The 19,626-nt window shown below is 49.6% G+C and overlaps 1 protein-coding gene across 6 annotated transcripts in view; it reads left to right on the plus strand.

The window, feature by feature from the left end:
* The window catches only part of RUSC2 (RUN and SH3 domain containing 2), a 53,144-nt gene that overhangs the window by 27,823 nt on the left and 5,695 nt on the right, over nt 1–19,626 (plus strand). For 4 of the 6 annotated variants that reach the window (XM_062620438.1, XM_062620440.1, XM_062620439.1 and 1 more), the window contains 7 exons: nt 7,220–9,298; nt 11,516–12,298; nt 12,773–12,973; nt 14,170–14,313; nt 15,053–15,129; nt 17,667–17,841; nt 18,785–18,890. In XM_062620438.1, coding sequence (XP_062476422.1) covers nt 7,327–9,298; nt 11,516–12,298; nt 12,773–12,973; nt 14,170–14,313; nt 15,053–15,129; nt 17,667–17,841; nt 18,785–18,890 — 3,458 coding nt within the window. In that variant the 5' untranslated portion in view covers nt 7,220–7,326. The remainder of the gene's footprint in view (nt 1–7,219; nt 9,299–11,515; nt 12,299–12,772; nt 12,974–14,169; nt 14,314–15,052; nt 15,130–17,666; nt 17,842–18,784; nt 18,891–19,626) is intronic. The other 2 variants (XM_062620441.1, XM_062620442.1) reach the window with 2 other exon arrangements.

Genomic DNA, 19,626 nt, shown 5'->3' on the forward strand with positions numbered 1-19,626 from the left:
AATAATGTCTGAAGCCATATGCCAGTAAATGTTAGGGAGGAAAGTCCTGATGGCTTCTTGGAAGTGAATTGTGACCTCTCATTGAGAGGTCCTTCCAAAGCAGTTCTAGGGATGATTCAGATTTTCCAGCAACCCCTGACATCTCTGGTGCTGTTGAGAGTATCTCCACCCATATGAAGCATCTCCATCCATATGGATGGAGTATCCATATGGCAGGAGTATCTCCATCCATATGAAGCATCCATGCCCTCTTCACCTCTTGCCATCATCTCAGGAGCCTTTGCCACTGCAATGCACACCTGAGCAAGAGCAGCTGCTCATTCACCACTATATGTAGCCGTATAACAGACTTCAGGAGCAGTTTTGCCATCTTGTATGCCTGCAGGCACAGAGAGGTGGCTTTGATTCATGTGCTGAGTTCAATGCCTGACTCCCTCAGCAGGACACTTTATTACCTGCCCTCCTGTGGCTGTTGTGGTGGAGAGTTTTGAGCTCACAGCTCCTAGGCATAGAAGTTGGTGGGAAAAGTGCAAGTCTGAGACTCTGCTGCTCTGTTCCACCCACAGCTGCTGGCTAGGGTTTTGTCACTAACTGGTTCCAGTGATCCTCAGTTGTGCAGGTCTGTAAAAGGAGCACATTCATGAGGCAGCCAGCTGACAGCCCTGCTTTTGCAGCTAAGCCCTGGCCAAGGCCATGAAGTTAAGGAGTCAAGCTTGGCATCTTCAGCTGCTGGTTCTGCCCAGCAGTTTCATTTACTTATGTTTTTTTTCTAATTTATGTGTGGGCCCTTGAGTGTTCAGGGAGCCCTGCAGCAGCCAGGCTCCAGCACACAACCAGATCCATGTTTCAGAAAGGAATTGTGCAATTTCTACTTTTCTAAGATCTTAAAGGTGCTTTCAGAGTGCTTATGCAGAAAGGTTCTATAGAAACGTAGTCCCTTCTCCTGCTGCTCCTGCTACTAGAATGTCTGTGATAAGAAAGGATTTAGAGTGGCAGCAGTTTAATTCAGCAGTGATTTTGGTGTGTTATTAACAGCTAGAAACATCCGAGTCGTCTTCTCTTCTGCAGGCCTGCATACAGTAATTAGGAGCATATTCAGTGGAGGCTGGGGCAGAGGATGGCTGGTAGGGAAGAGGAGGAGGAGCTGATTCCAGCCTAGATCACCTCAGTGGATGCTCATGAGTCAGGACCTGTAAGTGGCTCCTGCAGAGTGCCACATGCCAGATGATGAGTCACGGAGCAAGAGAGCACAGAAATGGGAGAAACGGGTTCGGTCACTGTCAGGCTCATGTTGGCTGCTACGGATCTGCTGCTTGAGCTATTTCTGACGTCTTGTGTAACTCAAAATGCCCAAAGCAGCTGGGGCTGCTTTTCCTCTGACTGGGAGGCAGCACCTGCCTCATGCTGGTTGTGTCATCAGCAAGAATATACATACTACCTATTGCTTATTTTCAGCCAGCCCCTTGTCGCTGACCTGCGCTGCTCCTTGCTGCCCTGAGCGCAAGGGCTGTGATCGATTGTCACGCGCTGCAGTTTCCATTTTGAACACATAATCCTGTATCGTCCCGGGATGTAACAATACATTCATTAATCTTGGGCTTAGTCAGGCTGTCCTGGAAGCCGCTGGAAAAAGCCTTGGCCTAGGCAGCACCTCATTGTGGAAAGAAAAGGGAAGTGATCTTTCCAGGAGTCACACTTGCTCAGCACCACAAGAGGAACCAGCATGAGAAATCTCAGAAGTATTTAGTCTTTCTATCTTGATGCAGCCCACTTTATACATTGAGCTCTAAGGTATTCACCCCGGGACCAGGCAGACCACCTTCACTATGCTCCCTGTTCCCAGAGGCAGGGAAGGAGAGCTGGAGGTTTAGGATGAGTCAAACAGCTAGTATTTCCTTTTACACCTTTTCTTTCATTACACATGCTAGATTATTTGCTAAAGCATTTAATGAAGGCATGAATTTGGCAGAGATGTGTTAGCTGGCAAGAAATAAATGGATGTCCAAACAAATACCACCAGCTAGTCCCACCTTGTACAGGCTTCCTCACCTCCACCCTGTTCTTACTCACCCTGATGGTTCAGATCCTGGGCCACTCACTCTGTGCCATTGACCCCATCCTCCTCACTGTGCTGCTCCCTGAAGGCTTTCCAGTTCTCTGAAATTTCCTGGGTTTTGTTGTTGGGTTGTTTGTTTTGTTTTGGGGTGGTTTTTTTGTTGTTGTTGTTTATTTGGCTTGTTTTGGGGTTGTTTGTTTTGGGTTTTTTTTACTCATTCAGTATTTTCTGGCAGCTTTTGGAGTGGCCAAGCTGGGGCAGAGACTAAGTGAGTGCATTACCAGGATCCTGGAAACTGGTGCTGGAACCAGTGGGCTGTGAGATCTCCCATGCTGTCTGAAGAGTGTCTTTCAGTCTAGTTTCATCTCCCAGCTGGTTTGCCTGGATGTGGACTTACAGGAAATAAACTGAACCTCCCTCTCCCCAGGGAGCAAAGAGGAGATGTTTGAACGTTGCCCCTGCCTGCAAGCTCACACAAACCATTGCTTTTTGCATCATTTCTGCTGGTGCTCATTTTGTACAGCTGTGTGTGGTTTCTTCAGGCATGTTAATGCAAATGCTCTGCAGGAGTCAGGGATTCACATGGAACAACCCTCAAAGAATGAGCAGCTCAAAAACAAAAGGATTTTTGCTGGATCATCTATGAATCTGAACGACCAGCTTTTAACCCTGTTTTTTCATCTTTACCCTTGGGTGACGTGATGGATTGGGTCTGTCTGAGGAAGATGATGATGATGACAGTGAAACCATAGCCATTAAGAAAGAGGCAGCAAGAACCTTTACAGTTAAAGGTTTCCATTGGCCATTCAATTTTGTAGCTGAAATGGCTGAGATTTTTAGAAAGAGTAACCTGTTCAAAAAAGCCAGCCTCCAAAAAGCCAGCATTGCCTCCAGGAGGCAGTTCTGGTGGTCTTGCTCCTGCCTTTCTATCCTCCCTGCTGTATGTGCAGTTTTTTTGCTTTTAAATCATACCTTATTTCTTAAATCTTCGCATGCCTCCAGCAGAATTGCATTACATTTCATGAGGAAACTTGCATCACGGTGTGTTGAACACTGTTGCTCCGTGCATGCAGCTGACAGCGCTGAGCAGAGCAGGGTATTAAACAACCAGTGATGGAACTCCAAAAGAGTGTCAGGAGCAGTAACAGACAAGAATGTGTTCAGTCTTTGAGGGTACAACAGAGGAGGGATTTGGAGGTCTCTGTGTAGTGCTCAGAAAAGACTTAAAAGCATACAGTGCAGAGCCTGAAGGGCTCAGCTCCTCATGGTGCTGCATGCCCCTGTTACCCGCAGGGTGCTGCCTCTTTTCTAAATCACAAACCCAGCTTGATAAGCAGCTGTCAGACCCATCCTTTGTTGCTCAGCATTCACCTCCTTCTGTTTACCAAGAGCTTTGTTGCAGCTAAGGAGTTTCTGTCATATATATGTATATATACATATGGGGGTACAAGCATTGCTGAGCAATTCCACATCACACCGTAGGTGTCTCACAAAAAAACATCCTTCTCTGCTCCATATTATTTTGACTGGAATGGAGTGTACACAGGTAATGTCTGGCCTTTGCATTCTGCAGGTAACCCTTAGCACCCCAAGGAAGAGCTGACTGAATAAACAGCCGCATCTCCCATGTAGGAGCAGGTGGTGTCAGTGTGGAGAAGGCAAAGGATTTTGACATTTGAAGATAAAATGGCTGTTGTACTGATGCATCTGGAGTCATGGTGCCCCCTGCATGCCTCCCTGCCTTTCAGTACCATGATGCTCTTTTCTAGGCAGGGATCATCGCTGGATGCTGTGCTTGCTGTTGTACGTGTAGGACTGATCAGGATTCAATACACTGTGGGCTTGTTCTGTTGCAAATAAATAAGCAGAATGAACTGATTTGGCAAAATGTGTTCATATACACACTACATACGCACATTGGGAAATTTCCCCTTGCAAAGGGGTGTGAGTGCTTTGCAAAGATCTGATCAAAGCCAGCGGAACCTGAAACTACTCTCTTTGCTGGATTTTACATCCCCGTATCAATCCCAGCCTACCAAACACTGAATAGGAACAGGAAGGATCCTTCTACAGTCTTCCAGAATCAGGGAAGGGAATGTCAAGGGATGATACAGCCAGGAAGGGTCCTCTGGAACTGAATAATCCCTGCACTGGCTATGCCATTGCCAACCTCCGCGCATCCCAAATACAGGACCAATCATGGGGTGAGAAGAGGGATATCTAGAGCACACAAAAAGCCATGCATATCCCTAGGGAAGCTATCAGAATGGCTCCCAGCAGGAGCTGGCTCTGTGCCACCCATGATATTGGGCCTTTGAGCCTTGTGCTGGGAGCAGGCTGTGGGTGCAAGCAGAGGGGGCATCCATCTGCTGCTGCATCTGTGACAGCCAGTGAATCACAGTCCACCCGGGGAGCCTGTGCTGCCACTGAGACCGAATAGCTGGGCAGAGCTGTGTGTTGCAGGCAGAGCTCTGGGAGGGATAGCTGGGAAATGGCCGTGTGTCAGCTCTCCTGACATTTTGCTGGCAAATGTCAAAGTGTGCCTGTGCAGGACTTGTCCTCCCGCAGCAGAGCCTGCACCAATGTGAAGTGTATGTCGCTCGTCAGCGAACTGGTGCTGGTGCTGGGAGCTGGCTCCAAGGCAGCCATTTCCCAGAGTCAGCAGAGACACAGAGCTTCAGCAGTGAAGTGCGCTCTCATCATGGTCTTTTTGTCCTCAAAATGATGCTTTTCAAGTGGTTGCATTGTGGAAACACTCAAGATATATAAAAGGCTTAGGGAGGGATGTGATTTAAGCATAACAATCAGCTACAAAGGCAGAGAGAGACAGGATAAATTGGGGCTTCTACATGTACCACCAGTGGTTCTCAAGGTCCAAATGGTGGGGGGCATGAAGAATACCCCAGCTATTGAGTACCACTTTAATCATGTGTGTGTGCTAGGCACAGAGGCACAGGCTGCTGTTAGCCACAGTGATTCTTGAACAATGTGATCTGGGGAATCCTTGATGTAAAAGATCTCCCCCCCAGGAACATGGGTGAGCACAGTCTCATTCCTCTCAGCCTCTGTGATGAGTGCTGTGGGAGAGGAGCCAAAGACTTGTAAGACAGAGGAGTCACTGAAAGGGGAGTGAAGGGTGATATGGGCGTTAGGGGGACTAATAGGTGGGGGAGAGTTTATGGTGGCACTGTAATCCAGCTGGATGTTTTCCAAGTGGTCCTGGTGACCTCTCTGCGGAAGCATCCCAGCAGAAGCAGGCATGACTGTTAGTGCTCCCCAGGTAGGTCTCATGATGATCTCTGATATACCACAAGACTTGTATGAATGCTAACCCGGGTGTTTGCATTAAATCTTACGTCATTGGTTCTTTGCTGTAAATGCTAGGTCCGTTTCCATCTTTATATATTTTTTCCTGCCAGCATCATCCCATGTCTGTGAGAAGCACTACTATGTGTGGGAGGAAAGTGCTTCTTTTGATATTTATTTTTAGCATCTTTCAATTGCCATTCTAATGCCATGAAGCTGAAAGAGCTGAAGTTCCTGATCATTCTATTGAGCTGTCTCATTGTTTACTCTGTTGTTCTAACTTAATTTATCCCACATTTCTCGATTTCCCTCCTTGGTTCCCATGTGCCTTTGAAGCTCTGCTCCAAGTCTATTATCATCCAATCCATCATTGTCACAAATGCTGGGGTAAGGTAGTCAAAGATAGATAACATGAATGGCACTTTCTGGAGTCTAATGGGCAACGCTGGCAGCAGACCTGGGGTCCTGGAGGCCAGAGCTGGATCCTGCTATATGGTGTCAGGAGGCTGTGAGTACTGAGGATGCCCATATGAGATATGGGACATGAATTGCCGACCAAGGGTATTTCAGCCAGGATTTTCAGAACAAGTGGGGGATTTATGAGAGCACTAAGTCAGCTTTTATTCCCCCAGGATCATCCTGGATCACTGTTGTCTTTTGGGGTTTCTCCCTCTCCTTGCTGCTTTATTTGCTCTCCCATACACTCCTCTGCATCTCTGATGTGTAGAAGGGAAGGCAGGAGGGAAACCCCCTTCAGAGTGCCCTGGAGGAGCCTGTAGGCTGTACCCCTGGGTTAGGTGGGGAAGGAGGAATGAACATCCTCTGTTTTTCCATAGAGAATGCTGGTGAACATCTTCCTCTGGCTTTATGAGAACCTGCTATGTACTGAACTCTGAGGGAGCTGGGGCTCCTAATGCCCTGCCTGTACAGCTGTTGGGGTTGAGGTCTGTGGCAGTCGTACTGTTATCAAGTACAGCAGGTAATAAGATAACCAGATACAAGCCACAGATAATGTGGCAGAGTGTCAGAGAACTGTGAACCAGTCACCCCAGATCACAAAAGGAACTACTCTGAGGTGAAGCTTAACCACCAGTAGGTCAGCAGAAGGCAATGTGCTGCATGGGACCTATGTAACCATCACCAATGGCTCCCCACGGCCGCACTGAAGTCATCCACTCCTTTTCACATAAGAAGCCCTTGTGTGCATAAGGGGTTGCATGCTTTGGCACGCTCCCTTGGCACCGTTAAAGGTGCTCAGGACTTCATGGATTTTGGAGAGGAATGGTTGTTACTGTTTTCCCATTCCAGTCTGTTCTGGCTTTGCACTCTCTGCCTGGACCTGCGTGTCTCTGAGGTTGCAAGGTCTGGCAGCGCAGTTCACTCTTTGGTTCTTAAAGGGAAGTTCGAGGTTTCTAAAGAGAGGCAAATCCAGTGTAGAAGATGAGCTGCTTCCATCAGAGTGCAGCACTTCATGTCAGGCCCTGTGCTGTCTGCATGTTTTCCTGCGAGAATACAGTGCCATCCGCAGTGAGGTCTTCAGCTGGCCCAAAGCCTGTGCAGCCCTTTGGCCACTTGAGTGAAATCAGCTATTCACTTCAGATAAGCTTAAGGGGTCAGCTGAAAGCACAAGTGTTGTCCCAGGAGTCTGCAGGGAGGGGGACTTGTTTGTCTTACGTTGTGATGCTTTCCCTGAAGAAGGACAACTCAGGACTTAGTGCTCTGGTACTTGTGCTCACAAGGACCTCTCTGTTTGGCTCTTGTCAGCATATGAAGGCTTCAGACAAATCAAGGGTACTTTAAACAGTCACTGCCTTTCCTGAGAGGTGACTTCCTTTGTGTTTCTGTCTCACTCTCTAGGTATCTGAATTCCCTTATGAGAAGCGTCTTCCCTGCCTCTCATGTGAAGCCTTACCTGTCCATGGGTAGCACCAGCTTAACTGATGCCCTGAAGAGCATTCCCCACCATGGATAGTCCACCCAAACTGACTGGCGAGACGCTGATTGTCCATCACATTCCCCTGGTCCATTGCCAGGTCCCTGACAGACAGTGCTGCTCCATGAGCAAAAGGACCAACCCCTTCTGCCAGCCAGAGCTCAGCGTGACTCGGACCTCTGCCCTTCCAGACAGAGACCTTTCACAGACTGACTCCTTGGTCTACAGCAGCTTTCTCCACACCTCCGAAACCTCAGCAGATGCCTCAGACAACAAAGAAGGCAAAGGGAGGGATTTGATTGTCCCTAGTGTCAGTAAGAGACACAACCCGTTCTTGCTGACTGAGGGTGAAGACCTCGGTGTATTTGGGGATGACTTGGGCCAAAAATCTTTCCACCTTCACAACTCACTTGTGGCTGGCAAACCTCCCTTTCATCTGCACGAGCTGGCCTTGCCCCCTTTCCATCTCCACGACTCCAACAACATTGTGAAATCCTGGAACATGGCCAGCCGCTCCGGTGTGGTGGATGGACAAGAGGACAAAATCAGCAGTGACGACATCCAGAAGAGGAACAACGCAAACAGATGCCACCAGGCTTCCGAACGCATGGACCTGGATGACTGCAGCTGCCATCGTGGCAGCTCCTCCAGCTTCTCCTTTGATAGTGGTGACCAGGAGTGGAATCAGAACACGGGTGAATCCCTGAGGAATCAGGATGCTCTGCACAGCCGGACATGCAGCTGTTCCAGCTCGGAGCTCCCACACTGTCGTTGCTACAGTTCATCGAGTCAGTCTGAAGTGATTGACCAGCAGATGGGCTACATCAGTGACTCCTCCTGCAACAGTTCTGATGGGGTACTGGTGAACTTCAGCGCTCTCTACAACAAAATGAATGGGCAGTCTCAATCCAACCTGAATTCAGCCAACCTGTCCTGTGACTCTTCCTTCTGCAGCCACTCAGACACAGGGGCTTTTTACCTGGATTTGCATTCATCACCCACGGAATCCAAGATGTCTTGCGAGTCGCATAACCCAGAGAGTTCAGGGAAGGCATGTGGGTGTCAACACTCCTCTTCACCCGTCCTTGATGCTAACTGCAACTCCTACCACCTCCACTGTGAGCCTTGCGCTTCAGAGAGCTCGGACCTCACTGCCTGCTTCCAGAGCCAAGCACGGCTCGTTGTGGCTACTCAGAATTATTACAAGTTAGTCACGTGTGACTTGTCTTCCCAGTCATCCCCCAGCCCGGCAGGATCTTCCATAACTAGTTGCTCAGAAGACCATACCAAAGGTAGCCCAGCCCAGGCCACTGAATACTATCTGTTTAGAAGGCCTGACTTGACTCAAGAAGAGGGCAATGTGGAGCACAGTGAAGAAGAGGTGAAGGGAGAATCCACCCAGAACATGATTGAGGGTCAGGTGTATGTGAACGTGTCACCACCTAACCTCAACACAAGCCGGCAGCGCTCCAGGAGCTATGATCAGAACCTGGACAGGAGTCCCAGTGGCAGGCTGGGCTCCTTGGAGCGCATGGTGAGCTGCCCGGTCAAGCTGAGTGAAAGCCCAGCGATACCCATCCAGAGCTCTCCCCCAAAGCGAGTGACATCTTTTGCTGAACTAGCTAAAGGCAGGAAAAAGAACGGCACCTCCCCACCACTCCGGTCCAGCGGTGATTCCTCCTTGGAGTTCTCACCTATCCCTGAGACACAGCGGGATTGCCCAACCTTCCTTGAAGAAAGAGCTCGCCGCAGCCAGAGTCTTCCACCCATGTCCTTCATCCATGGCCTGAATCGGAGCTGTGAGGGCTTCTGTGTGAATCATGCTTTCGGGGACAGCCAGGCTTTGTGTTCCACCAAAGACTCGGTCTCCGGTGAGAAGGTCCCCAGTGGGCATGGGGCAGGTGAGCAAGCCTCTCTCTCCCTGCTGATGGAAGCAGATGCCAGCTTCTCAGGTGGCTCTGTTGGTGGCCACGGACAAAGAGATGTTAGAGCCCGAGCAGACGGTAAGGACCAAACCAGGTAGAATGGAGAAGTAAAAGAAGGGCTGCTCTTCAGGACATGAGAGTAGCATCAGATGAATCTGCATAGTAATGGGAGACCAGTGCCTGTGCAGCTCGTTTCTCAGTCTACCACCCCCGGGACAAAGCCCTACTGTGCTTATTTCAGTCCCAGATCAGTGCAATGGTCCCAGATCAGTGTCTTGTCCTTGTATTTCTAAAGCCTCTTACGGTTTTGTGCAAACCTCTATCATGTAAGTGAGGACATGTCATTACAACTTGGAGGATTGTCCCCCCTCCAGGGTGCTGTACTCCCCCAGTCCATGGCAATCACTCACTTTTAGCTCCTAAGACAGAGGTGTGAAGATGCTCAGTGGAGTCATTCTCAGAAGATGAAGGGAAGAGAGCCGCTGAGGAGCTTTTAGCCTTTCTTCTTCAGAGCTACATGTGACAAGGGTGGAGAAGGATAGCCATCAGTCTCCTCTCAGTGCAGGGTCAGGGATCTCACAGTTTCTACCAGGATTTAAATCATGAGTCCTGCAGAGATTAGAGCAGCTGTGAATCTCTGCCAGAATATGTTGGTTGTACCCTCCTGCACTGGACTGCAGCAAAGGTACCCATGGAGGGTAATTGTCATAGTTACCCCTGCAGGAAAGCCTGTAATGCATGAATTGCATGAATTGCTTTCCACTTTGATATTGCTATCGATTGCCCTTGTGAGGATCTGTGACAGCCCTATTAGAGATATGGCCACTTGTCCATCATGGCAGACCTCTGTCTCTGCCCTAGACAGTTCTTGTGCCTGTGTCATAGGTGACAGCCTGTCTAAAATGCATTACACAGCCCCTAACATGCCAAGGACCAGACTGTCTTCATTTAATGCCCTGTAGATTTCTGGCAGGAGTTAGGAAGAGCATGGCATTCATTGCCATGGCAGGTGGGACAGATTTTGGCCTTTGGAGCAAGAGTCTTTTAGGTACTGTTCAGTTTGTTTATTGAGTCTTGAGCGTGTGCTTGGTGTGGAACGGTAGGGAAGGCAGCTGAGAGAAGGCAGCAAGGGGAAGCCCTCTTGGTTTGCAGAGAGAGCGTTTGGAAGTAGCAAGAGCTGTTCAGGGAGGAGTAGACAGATAGGAGCTCTCAGGGAAATATATCCCAGCACTTCCTCTCTGCCCTGATGGGGATGCAAGCCTAGAGGGTCTGAGAATGGACTAGAAAGAAAACAAGCCTAAAAGCTAAAAGCTAGCTATAGGAAGAGAGGCCTAGCACACCCCGCAGGCACCAGGTAACACCAGGGCTGTGATTGGGATGGGTCCTTTGTCCCAGGATTTGCTGTGGGCTGGAAGAGTCAGGGGGAAGCAAGAGAGAAGGTGCTGCACTGCACTGGGATGCATTGCGACTGGTGATCAGGGATCCCAGTCAGCCCCATGTGTGCACCCAGTGTTGTGTGTGTTGTGTACTGTGTCACATTTCTGTGGTGTACCTCGGGATACTGTGACCCTACCAGGAGCTGGAGGCATGCATACATAGGAGATCAGCCTAGAGCGCTCCCTTAGGACATCCCTGCCCATCATTTGATGGAGCAGACCTGTGCTTTCCAGTGTTGGAAGCTCTCCTGTTTCTGCTGTGATCCTGATTTGGTTGGGAACATCCTGCTTAGGTCTGGCACAGGCAGGAGGATGAAGGGAGTTGTGTGTTCAGAGGGGGAACAATTACAGGGAAAGAAGAGGGAGGGAGAAGGGAAATCCAGCAGCCTTTCCAACAGCACCAAGTGCAATGTAGGATTCAGAGCTGCAGTGCTATTGGAGCAATGCTTGTGCTCAGCTAGGTGAGTTCTCAACATGTGTGGGAAAGGACAGTCCTTCAGCATAAGAGATCTTGCAGGTTGAGGGCAGGCACTTGGGGCCATGACTTTAGGCTGTCCTGGGAGAAAGGGATAGTCAAGGAATGTGAAGCTGGTGACCTTACCAGGGGAGATAAGCTCTTGGTGCAATGCTTATATCACACAGCTGTCAACAGCTAGGAGCTCTGCATTTGGGGCCACATGTCTTTACCCTGCCAGCTTATGATCTGTGTAAGCAGTTCAGTGTTGAACGACTCTGCATGTGCCTCTAGCTCATCCTCCTGAAGCTGACAGCACATTCCCTTTTGGCTCTGATCTGTTGGTCTGATGATGTTTGTCCCTCTGCCCATCCTTACACCTTGTCCCCCTTTCTCTTCCCAAAGGTGGTGGCACAGACAGCAAGCCCGTGGTACGCTACAGCAAGGACCAGCGTCCCACGACCCTGCCCATCCAGCCCTTTGTTTTCCAGCACCATTTCAACAAGCCACCCAAGGCCCGTGCCCTGCACAGCCATTTCGCTTCCAGCCTTTCCCAACTCTACAGCTTGTCCAGCAACCGGCCTGCCAGCCAGCAGATCTCCTCCAATGCCCAGTGCTCAGCCTCGACCACCTCGGCGGAGCAGGCAGCAGTGTCGAGGAGCCAAGCCCACAGCACGCTGCTGACCCAGCGCTCGGTGGATGGAGCTGCATCCCGCAATGACAGCAGCATTAAGAAGCCTGCCCCCGAGACAACCCGGCCGTCCCCCCTGGGCAGTTACTCTCCCGTGCGATGCAACGTGCCTTTCTTTCAAAGCGTGGACTCCTCTTCCTCACCCACCTTGGAGAGAGCTGAAGAGACCCAGCCTCCCAGGAGCCGGTCCTGCCCCATCTCCGCCAGCCTGCTTCCCACAAGGTCTTCCCCTGCTATCAGTGCCATGCAGCCCTCCCAAGCCACCAAAGCTGATGCCCTGAGGAGGAAGGAGAACCCCAAGCTGGTTCCCAAGAAGGAGGCAGTGATGGAGCCAAGCCTACCGCACTCTGAGTACCGACTCCACAGTGGGTCCCTGCCACCCCTCTCGGGGGGTGGTATGACCAGAGCAGGAGGCCATGCAGATCCCCACTGGAGAAGTGGCAGTGAGACTGGCAGTTCTGGTCCCCTGAGCAGCATGGGCATACGGCCTGTCAATGGTAGGTACCCATCTGACAGGAACATCTCCAGCTCCCTATGGCTATGGCTGCTCCCTGTAGTACCATCCTCTCTTAAATCCACAACCCAGGGCAAAATTGCCCAACAGCCCCTGCCGTCTCTTTTGACTGCAAAAGAAATTCCTACACTAAAAGCATGTATTTGCAGTCCTGATTCCTACACTGTGTGTCTCTGAAAGGACAGCATCCACTGTGATCTCACAGCATCCCATGCCAGGTGCTTGCATCCCAAGCCTGCCTCCTATATGCCTGCAGCCATGAGGCCACTCAGGCTCCTGCCAGGCTGTGGCTTCCACCTCCCTCTGTGTATGTATGCTAATATAAACGCTGCTGGACTTTTAACTAATGTGCTCTCCCTTTCTCTGTCCTTCCTCTTTCTCATCTTTTCTCTCCCCATTTCCCCTCCACGTGTGCTCACATCCTCCCATCCGGTGCTCACTGCCTGCGGCATCCTAGCGAACCACCTCTCTCCCCAAGCGCTGAAGTGGCGCGAGTACAGGCGGAGGAACCCCCTGGGTCTGGACTGCGTTTCAGGGCTGCCCAGCTTAGGAGGCAGCCTTGACAGGAGGCAGCAAGAGCCTCGGCTGAACCGGGGGAACCCCATCTTTGAGCTCCCTGGCACTCTGAACACCAGCCACTTCCACTGCAAGCTGAACGGTGCGCAACACCTTTCTGCTGGGCGGGCTTGGGAGGTGTCCCTGGGGCTCAGGGTCAGTATCCCTTGGGGCTTCAGCCTGGCTTCATAACTGCTCTGCCTACTCAGAACAGGAGGGATGATGCATCTGCTCACAGTGGGGCCGAGGGGTACAAGAGAAAGGTGAAAATTACCTCACTGATGGGTATCAATCTGTGTGGAGCATCCCTTCTTCTCCATGACCTGGGAGCAGTCAGGTCCATCCCTGAGCAGGATTGAAGGAAAAGTGAATGGTCCAAGACCCTGCTCAGACCTAAGCAAGTGCTCCTGGACTGTCTCCAACTTGTACTTCATGTCTCACACAGGAGCTATGTCCCTTAGAGTTATTGTATCTGTGCCCCACGGTGTCCGTCCATCTGCCTCAACCCTGGCAGCATGCTATGCTGTAGCTGTCATGGGCAGCTGGCAGCACTGTAGGGCTCCACTCTGTCTTCTCCATGATTTGCCTTTACCATCTTCCCTGATCTACAAAACCTGTGCAGGAAGGGCTGAAAGGGGCAGGCTAGTTTTGGCTGAACCCTTGAGAGTCCTCCGGGAAGAGCAGTGTGGTCTATCTGTGGGAGGGTGAGAATTCTTCAGGCTGTCCTCGAGTCATGGGGAGAATTTCCCAAAGCTTTACACTTCAATCTGTCAACCCAATTGGTTTCTCCATCTCTCCTCCATGGGAAGATGCCTGGCACAGCACCAGGGAATCAACCAGATGGAAATCAAGTATATTAAAGAGCTCCTGCAGTTGTCACCCCTTGAAAACAGAGGGCATCCCAGGGGACAGGCAGAAGACAAGTAGTTTGTTGCCTGTGAATACCTTTGTTTTGTGAACCCACTTGCTGGGGCTATCCACACAGCAGCCTGAGAGTCTGCTGCAGTAAGGCTTTCCTTACCACCAGCTCAGGAAGGTTAACCTCTCACAGCATCTTCCAGTGCTCTTGGGCCTGCAGTGAAGATGTAGCTAGATGTTGGGAGGGCTGTGGGTTGAACTTTATATTGCAAACCATTGCTAGGAGAGTAACAAGACTGTAGCCTTGTTGTCCCAGCCTTGGACAGGCTGGTGAAGACTGCAGCTGGTGCAGGTTTATTCTGGGAAAAACAAACAGTGTGGGAGAGGTTTTGGTATAAGGGCTTGTGGATGACTCTTTTCTCCCCTGTGTTGGCCCTGCAGGACAGTCTATGAAGCAACTCCAGCTTACCTACACTGACTTCTTCCCTGACTACTTCTCACTAGCAGAGAAACCCCCGGCTGAGTTCTGCCTCTCCCCAGATGGCAACACAGAGTCCATATCCATTGACTTGCTGCAGAAGAAGGGTGAGTCCATGAATCTCTCACCCATGCGAGTGTGACATAGCAACGTATGGTGAACAGTGCTTCTCTCTGTCTCATCTCCTCTCATCTCTGTAGACATAATGGTTCCTTTCCCTGCCCTTCTCTTCTGCAGCATCATAAATACATGTCCCCTGGACTGATGGCTGTTTTCATGGCAGGTTCATGTGGTCTCTGCATCATCCAGTGTGCCACAGAGTATGTTTGAGCTGCTTGTTCCAGGAAGTATGATTAGAAAGGCTCTTGAGCCCACAAGAAATGAGCAAGCAGGCAGAGCAGAATCACCCTAAGGCAGGGTATGCTGTTACCCTTGTCTCAGTATACAAGGGTAGACCTGTGTACCTGTGTGATGCTGCAGATGTGTTTGCCTGAGATTTTGTACTTTAAAAGGTCTGCATGGCAAGACTGGTAGTCCTGCATGGTAAACTATTTATGCAAAAGGATGGAATAAAGTATTCAAAGCAGGACAACATATGGTTGTGATGAGACCCATGCTAGGGGCAGGGTTAGGGGCTGAGTTGTTCAGACCTGATCTGGTATAATTTCAGAGGTAAAGGATGTCCTGATGAGGAGTTACGGGGGACTTTGTGTGTTTTTGGAAGAGTGGGCACTTGCACTAACACGGGCTTGAAATGCCCCTGCCTGATTTCTTCCTGAAATGTTCGGTCTGGATCTGCCCTAGAAGCCCCTCAGGCACCTCTCTTGACTTTTTCTTCCCCTCTAGGTCTGGTGAAGGCCATCAACACTGCTGTTGACCTGATTGTGGCTCACTTTGGAACCAGCAGGGATCCAGGGGTGAAGGTATGCCATGCTTTCAACATCATGAGCGGCATGGAGAGGATGGAGAAAGACTGCTCTCTCCATTCTCTTCCAGCCAAAACCTGCAAGGTATCCAGTGAAGGTAGTAATACCAAGAATGAACCAAAGACAATAGTACGCCGTGCAGCAGATAGTAAATCTATGACTATTCTCACTGCATCGTGCTGAGGATGCTAAAAGGGTATGTGGATTTCAGAGAAGATCAGAAAAAAATGGGGAAGAGAAATTCAGTGAGGTCTACTAAACACACAGGAATAATTTCCAGCATAGGGAGTCTCTGAGTTGAAAGCAGTTGTAGGCTGCAAGAGTATTAAGGGCAAGTATTACATATGTTTGCTCTAGTTTGACTCTTCTTATGTACTCACTCATGGCTCTTTGTAAGAAAGAACACCAGCCAGCAGGACTTCTTGTCGGATGCAGTATGCCAGCTCTTTTTTCTTATACAGTGGCGAGTTGTGTCTCCCTCTTCCATGATCTCCTATCCTGTTCTGTGTCACAGGGCTCCATAATGACAAAAAAAGTCATCATTCACTGCTCATCTGGGGCAGGTGGGCATCCCCGCATGGCCCTTACCATGAACCCACTGGCTTCACAATGCACCTAGGTTGCCTGGTTGTCTTTAGCCCGTGCTCCCCTCATCTCCCACCTCTGAAACAACACAAAAGCAAAGCAAGTTGGCTGCTGTCTGTGCCAGGCAATGTTTGCAGTCTCATGACATGTGGCATGATTGTGATGTTGTCTAAAGAGTGGGATCATTACCTGGTGTGCAAATACCAGTGCACAAACAAAGTCGAGGTAATTTATTGTGAGTTCTCTTGCAAAATAGGGTGCTAGGTGCAAGCTCCACAAAGCTAGCACACCTTAGTCTGTGTGCATCAGGTTATATACATTTCAGAGAATGAAGAAATTACTTTTCATCGGTAGGAAGTTATCAAATATATAATTAATTAGTACTTTCTCTTCTATTGGGTAAATTGCCCTCGCTTGTCATGTAAATGATGCGACAAATGACTGACACAGGTTTTTCCAGTCCTGACCTGAGTCAGTGGTCGCAATCTCCTCCTGCCACCTTTAACTTTCACCCAGCTACTGCAATTTCTTACTATTTGTTTTTCTAGTACTTCTTCTGTCTTCAGCACCTTTTGGTGTAGATGTTCTCCCTTTATCAGTCATTCAGTTCTTCTTCCAAGGTTAAGGTAGTTACTAAGGAATATATTCATATATTGCTTATACAAAGTCTTGTTCTATTAAGTGATGCTGTTAATCAGCCAGACATTGTTATTGCCATGGCAAATTCCATTCTCAGTGAACATCAGTGGTGCCTACTCTCAATAGTGAAGGCTCTGCTTCAGCCAGGGGACTCTGGGGCAGCAATGTGACACTATTTGGACATGACAATTGCTCTGAAGAGCCATCCCCAAAAAGAAACCTGACTGGGACAGATTCCAAACCCATTCAATCTTATCTCAGAAGGCAGGGTAATTTGCCGCTAATTACAATTGTTGTTGATGCAGAGATTGCTGTGCAGGGTAACCAGAGCTGTTGGGATTTCCACAGCTTTCTAAGGCTTCATATGAAGTTCTTATTCTTGCAGTGTTGGTTTGGGGAATACTTGCAGTATTCCCCCATTCCTTTACTTACCAGATAGCACTTTGGTTTTGCCCTGGAGTTCCGTGATGCAGCAGTGTGACAAGGGCTGAGCATTCACCTGTGAAAAGGCAGCACCCATCCCTGGTGCTCCTCAATGGATCTGATGGGATTATTCCTGACTCAGAAGTTCAGCCTCAGTTCAGGGACTTTGTGGACCTGTGCCAACTGGCCAATGTAATTCCATCTCAGCTGGTAAAATCTACACACTGAACACAACTACCTGGACCACCAACATGATGAGCAAGGCCTGGGGCTGACCCCTTTGGATACACCCCTCAGCAGTCCAAAGACTGTATGCAGCAGAATACGCCTCTGTTCTGCGGATGCTAGGCTCTTACATGCTTCCTCACTTCAACCTGAGCTCTGACCATCCATTTTGCCCTCACCATGTTTATTTATAGTAATCCCTAGGAATTATAGCGTGACATGTCACTGAGCTAAGGGTCCCTTAACCCCAGTGCTGGTAGCTTGTATGTGACTTGCAGGATGCTTCAAAAATAGCAACAAGAAAATCTGCAGCAGAAAAATCCCCTACTCTTTTCTTCCTCCAGCAGGACAGCCTTGTTATAGGCAGAATCAGTCATTCCTTCTAATTGGGATATCCTCTTCCCAAACCGGGGTATTCTCTTCCCAAAATGTTGCTTCATCCCACCCTGGGGCAGACTTTGCAGGGATCAATCCAGAACTGGTGTATGAGGCAGCAGAGGTGAACGGGAAGGGTCCACTTGTTCAAGGAGCTGCAGAGCATCATCGTAGCCTGGATATTGCCTGCTGGGTGCCTAGCAGGCAAGTGGTGCTGGACTGTTTGCATGCATTTGTACCTTGTAGAGTACTTGCCAACACTCTCCTTGTTGCCTCTTGCCCTTTAGGCCAAACTTGGGAACAGCTCCGTAAGCCCCAACGTGGGACATCTCATCCTGAAATACCTGTGTCCTGCTGTCCGGGACATTCTAAGTGATGGACTCAAGGCTTACGTCCTAGACATGATCATTGGCCAAAGGAGGAACATCCCCTGGAGTGTGGTGGAGGCATCTACCCAGCTAGGTATGGAGGGAGTGCAGTGATGCCCATCACTCTGCGGTACTCCTGTGTTGTGGTGGGGAGGTACCGGGGAAGGTGGACTATAAAGGTGGGAATGCAGACTATTACCCATCCTTCTGCATGGAATAGAGTGCAGCCTTGCAAGACAGGAGAGCCACTGCTCTATTCTGCCCAAATATTTATTGTCATTTACCCTGAAATTTACGAATTCTCCTATAACAGGATCTAGCAATAAAAGAACTCCAACAAACAAACAAAAAGAATGCCCCTTTTCACCCTCTGTCTCCAGGGTGTTTCTGGACCTTCATCTTTAGCCCTGCACAGCTACTGTATAAGGCAGAGTTGTGCTCTAGCCTGTTCTGTAAGTAAATTGGCACTCACAGCTCTCTTGGCTCAAGCATGCTCACATCTGTACCCTCTGCTAGCACCAGTCTGCACCCTGGATTGTGGCTGCCATCCAGGATAACTCCTTTCTGAGGTTACAGATGGCAGAGCCACACTGATTTCTGCATCATCCAGAGCTTACATCCAGGGCTGGGAAATATTCTAGCCTGTCTGTGGCAAACGTGCAGCTCTGTGGTTTTCTCTGTGACTGCATATACCCCAGATTATAACCACCCAACACAATTCTCTGTTTACCTGCTGATTTTGAGTCAAGGGCTGTGATTGTCCCTGAAGTGTGGCAGGCAGGTCCTTGTGGTATTGAAACTCTCCCAGAGTTTTGGAGTGTCAGTCTGGGACGGACCACAAGCCATCTCTCTTGTGGAGTCTAACTGTTGGGATGGAGTGAGTTCACCTTGGTGTTTGGTGAAGAGGCAATGCACGTACAGGCACAGGCACCCAGACAGACCCAAAGACATCTGTCTTTGCCTTGACGCTGCTTTCCGCGGTGCGGTTTTGGCTTTGCTGACCACAGCTAATCTCAGCATCTTACTTCCTTCCATAGGCCCCTCTACCAAGCTGCTGCACAGCCTCTATAGCAAGATCAGCCAGTACACAGAGCTCACCAACCACAGCATGAGGTTCAACGCATTTATCTTTGGCCTCCTCAAGTAAGTAGGCTCCTTGGGTTGCCTGCATGTCACTGTCCTAGTCCTTGACTGCAGGCAGGCAGAGTTGCCAATGAAAAGACTTAAGAAACCTGGTCAGTTGCTCCCTAGCTATAGGTGAGGAAAGGAGGAAGCCGTGAGCCTCAGGGAACACCAGAATGATTAAAACCTATCCTGCCAGTCTAGAGCTGAAAAGGGATGGCTGTAGCCCACTGGAGAACATTGTCAGCTTGTTTTAGCCCCATTACATTAGGTGGGCAGGCTCTGTCTGTCAGGGTTTATACAGTGTTAGACATGACGTATATACACAAATTACTCCTGGAAATCACACCTTAAATCACTGCTTCCTGGAGCTGTAGTGAACCCTAGGGCATGAGGCTCTGAAGGAGAAATTGCCCTGGTCCAGGATTCAAGGCTGGCTCTTCAAGGTTGGATAAGGAGTGTGCACACTACACGCAGTGTCAAGCAGAAGAAGCCAGCAATGTCTTTCTGCTTGCAAAGGCATGAGTGCTGCTAGGATAGTATTTTCCTATTCCTCTCCACAAGAGAGCACAGCACAGCAAGGGCAGTGGCAATGGAGTCCCCAGTATCTCCAAATGTTGGAGGACACCTACAAGCAGGAGCAAGCTTTGCCTTGGTCTCCCTACCAAGGGTGACTCAGCTCTCCCTGCTGGCACAAGATACCAGCATATTTTGGGCCAAGCCTTCAGTGATGGTCTTATGTTTGTTGATGATTTGC

Source organism: Pezoporus occidentalis, unplaced genomic scaffold, assembly GCF_034315485.1.
Source record: "Pezoporus occidentalis ecotype Australia unplaced genomic scaffold, CSIRO_AGI_Poc_V1 ctg220, whole genome shotgun sequence".
Classification (NCBI taxonomy): domain Eukaryota; kingdom Metazoa; phylum Chordata; class Aves; order Psittaciformes; family Psittacidae; genus Pezoporus; species Pezoporus occidentalis.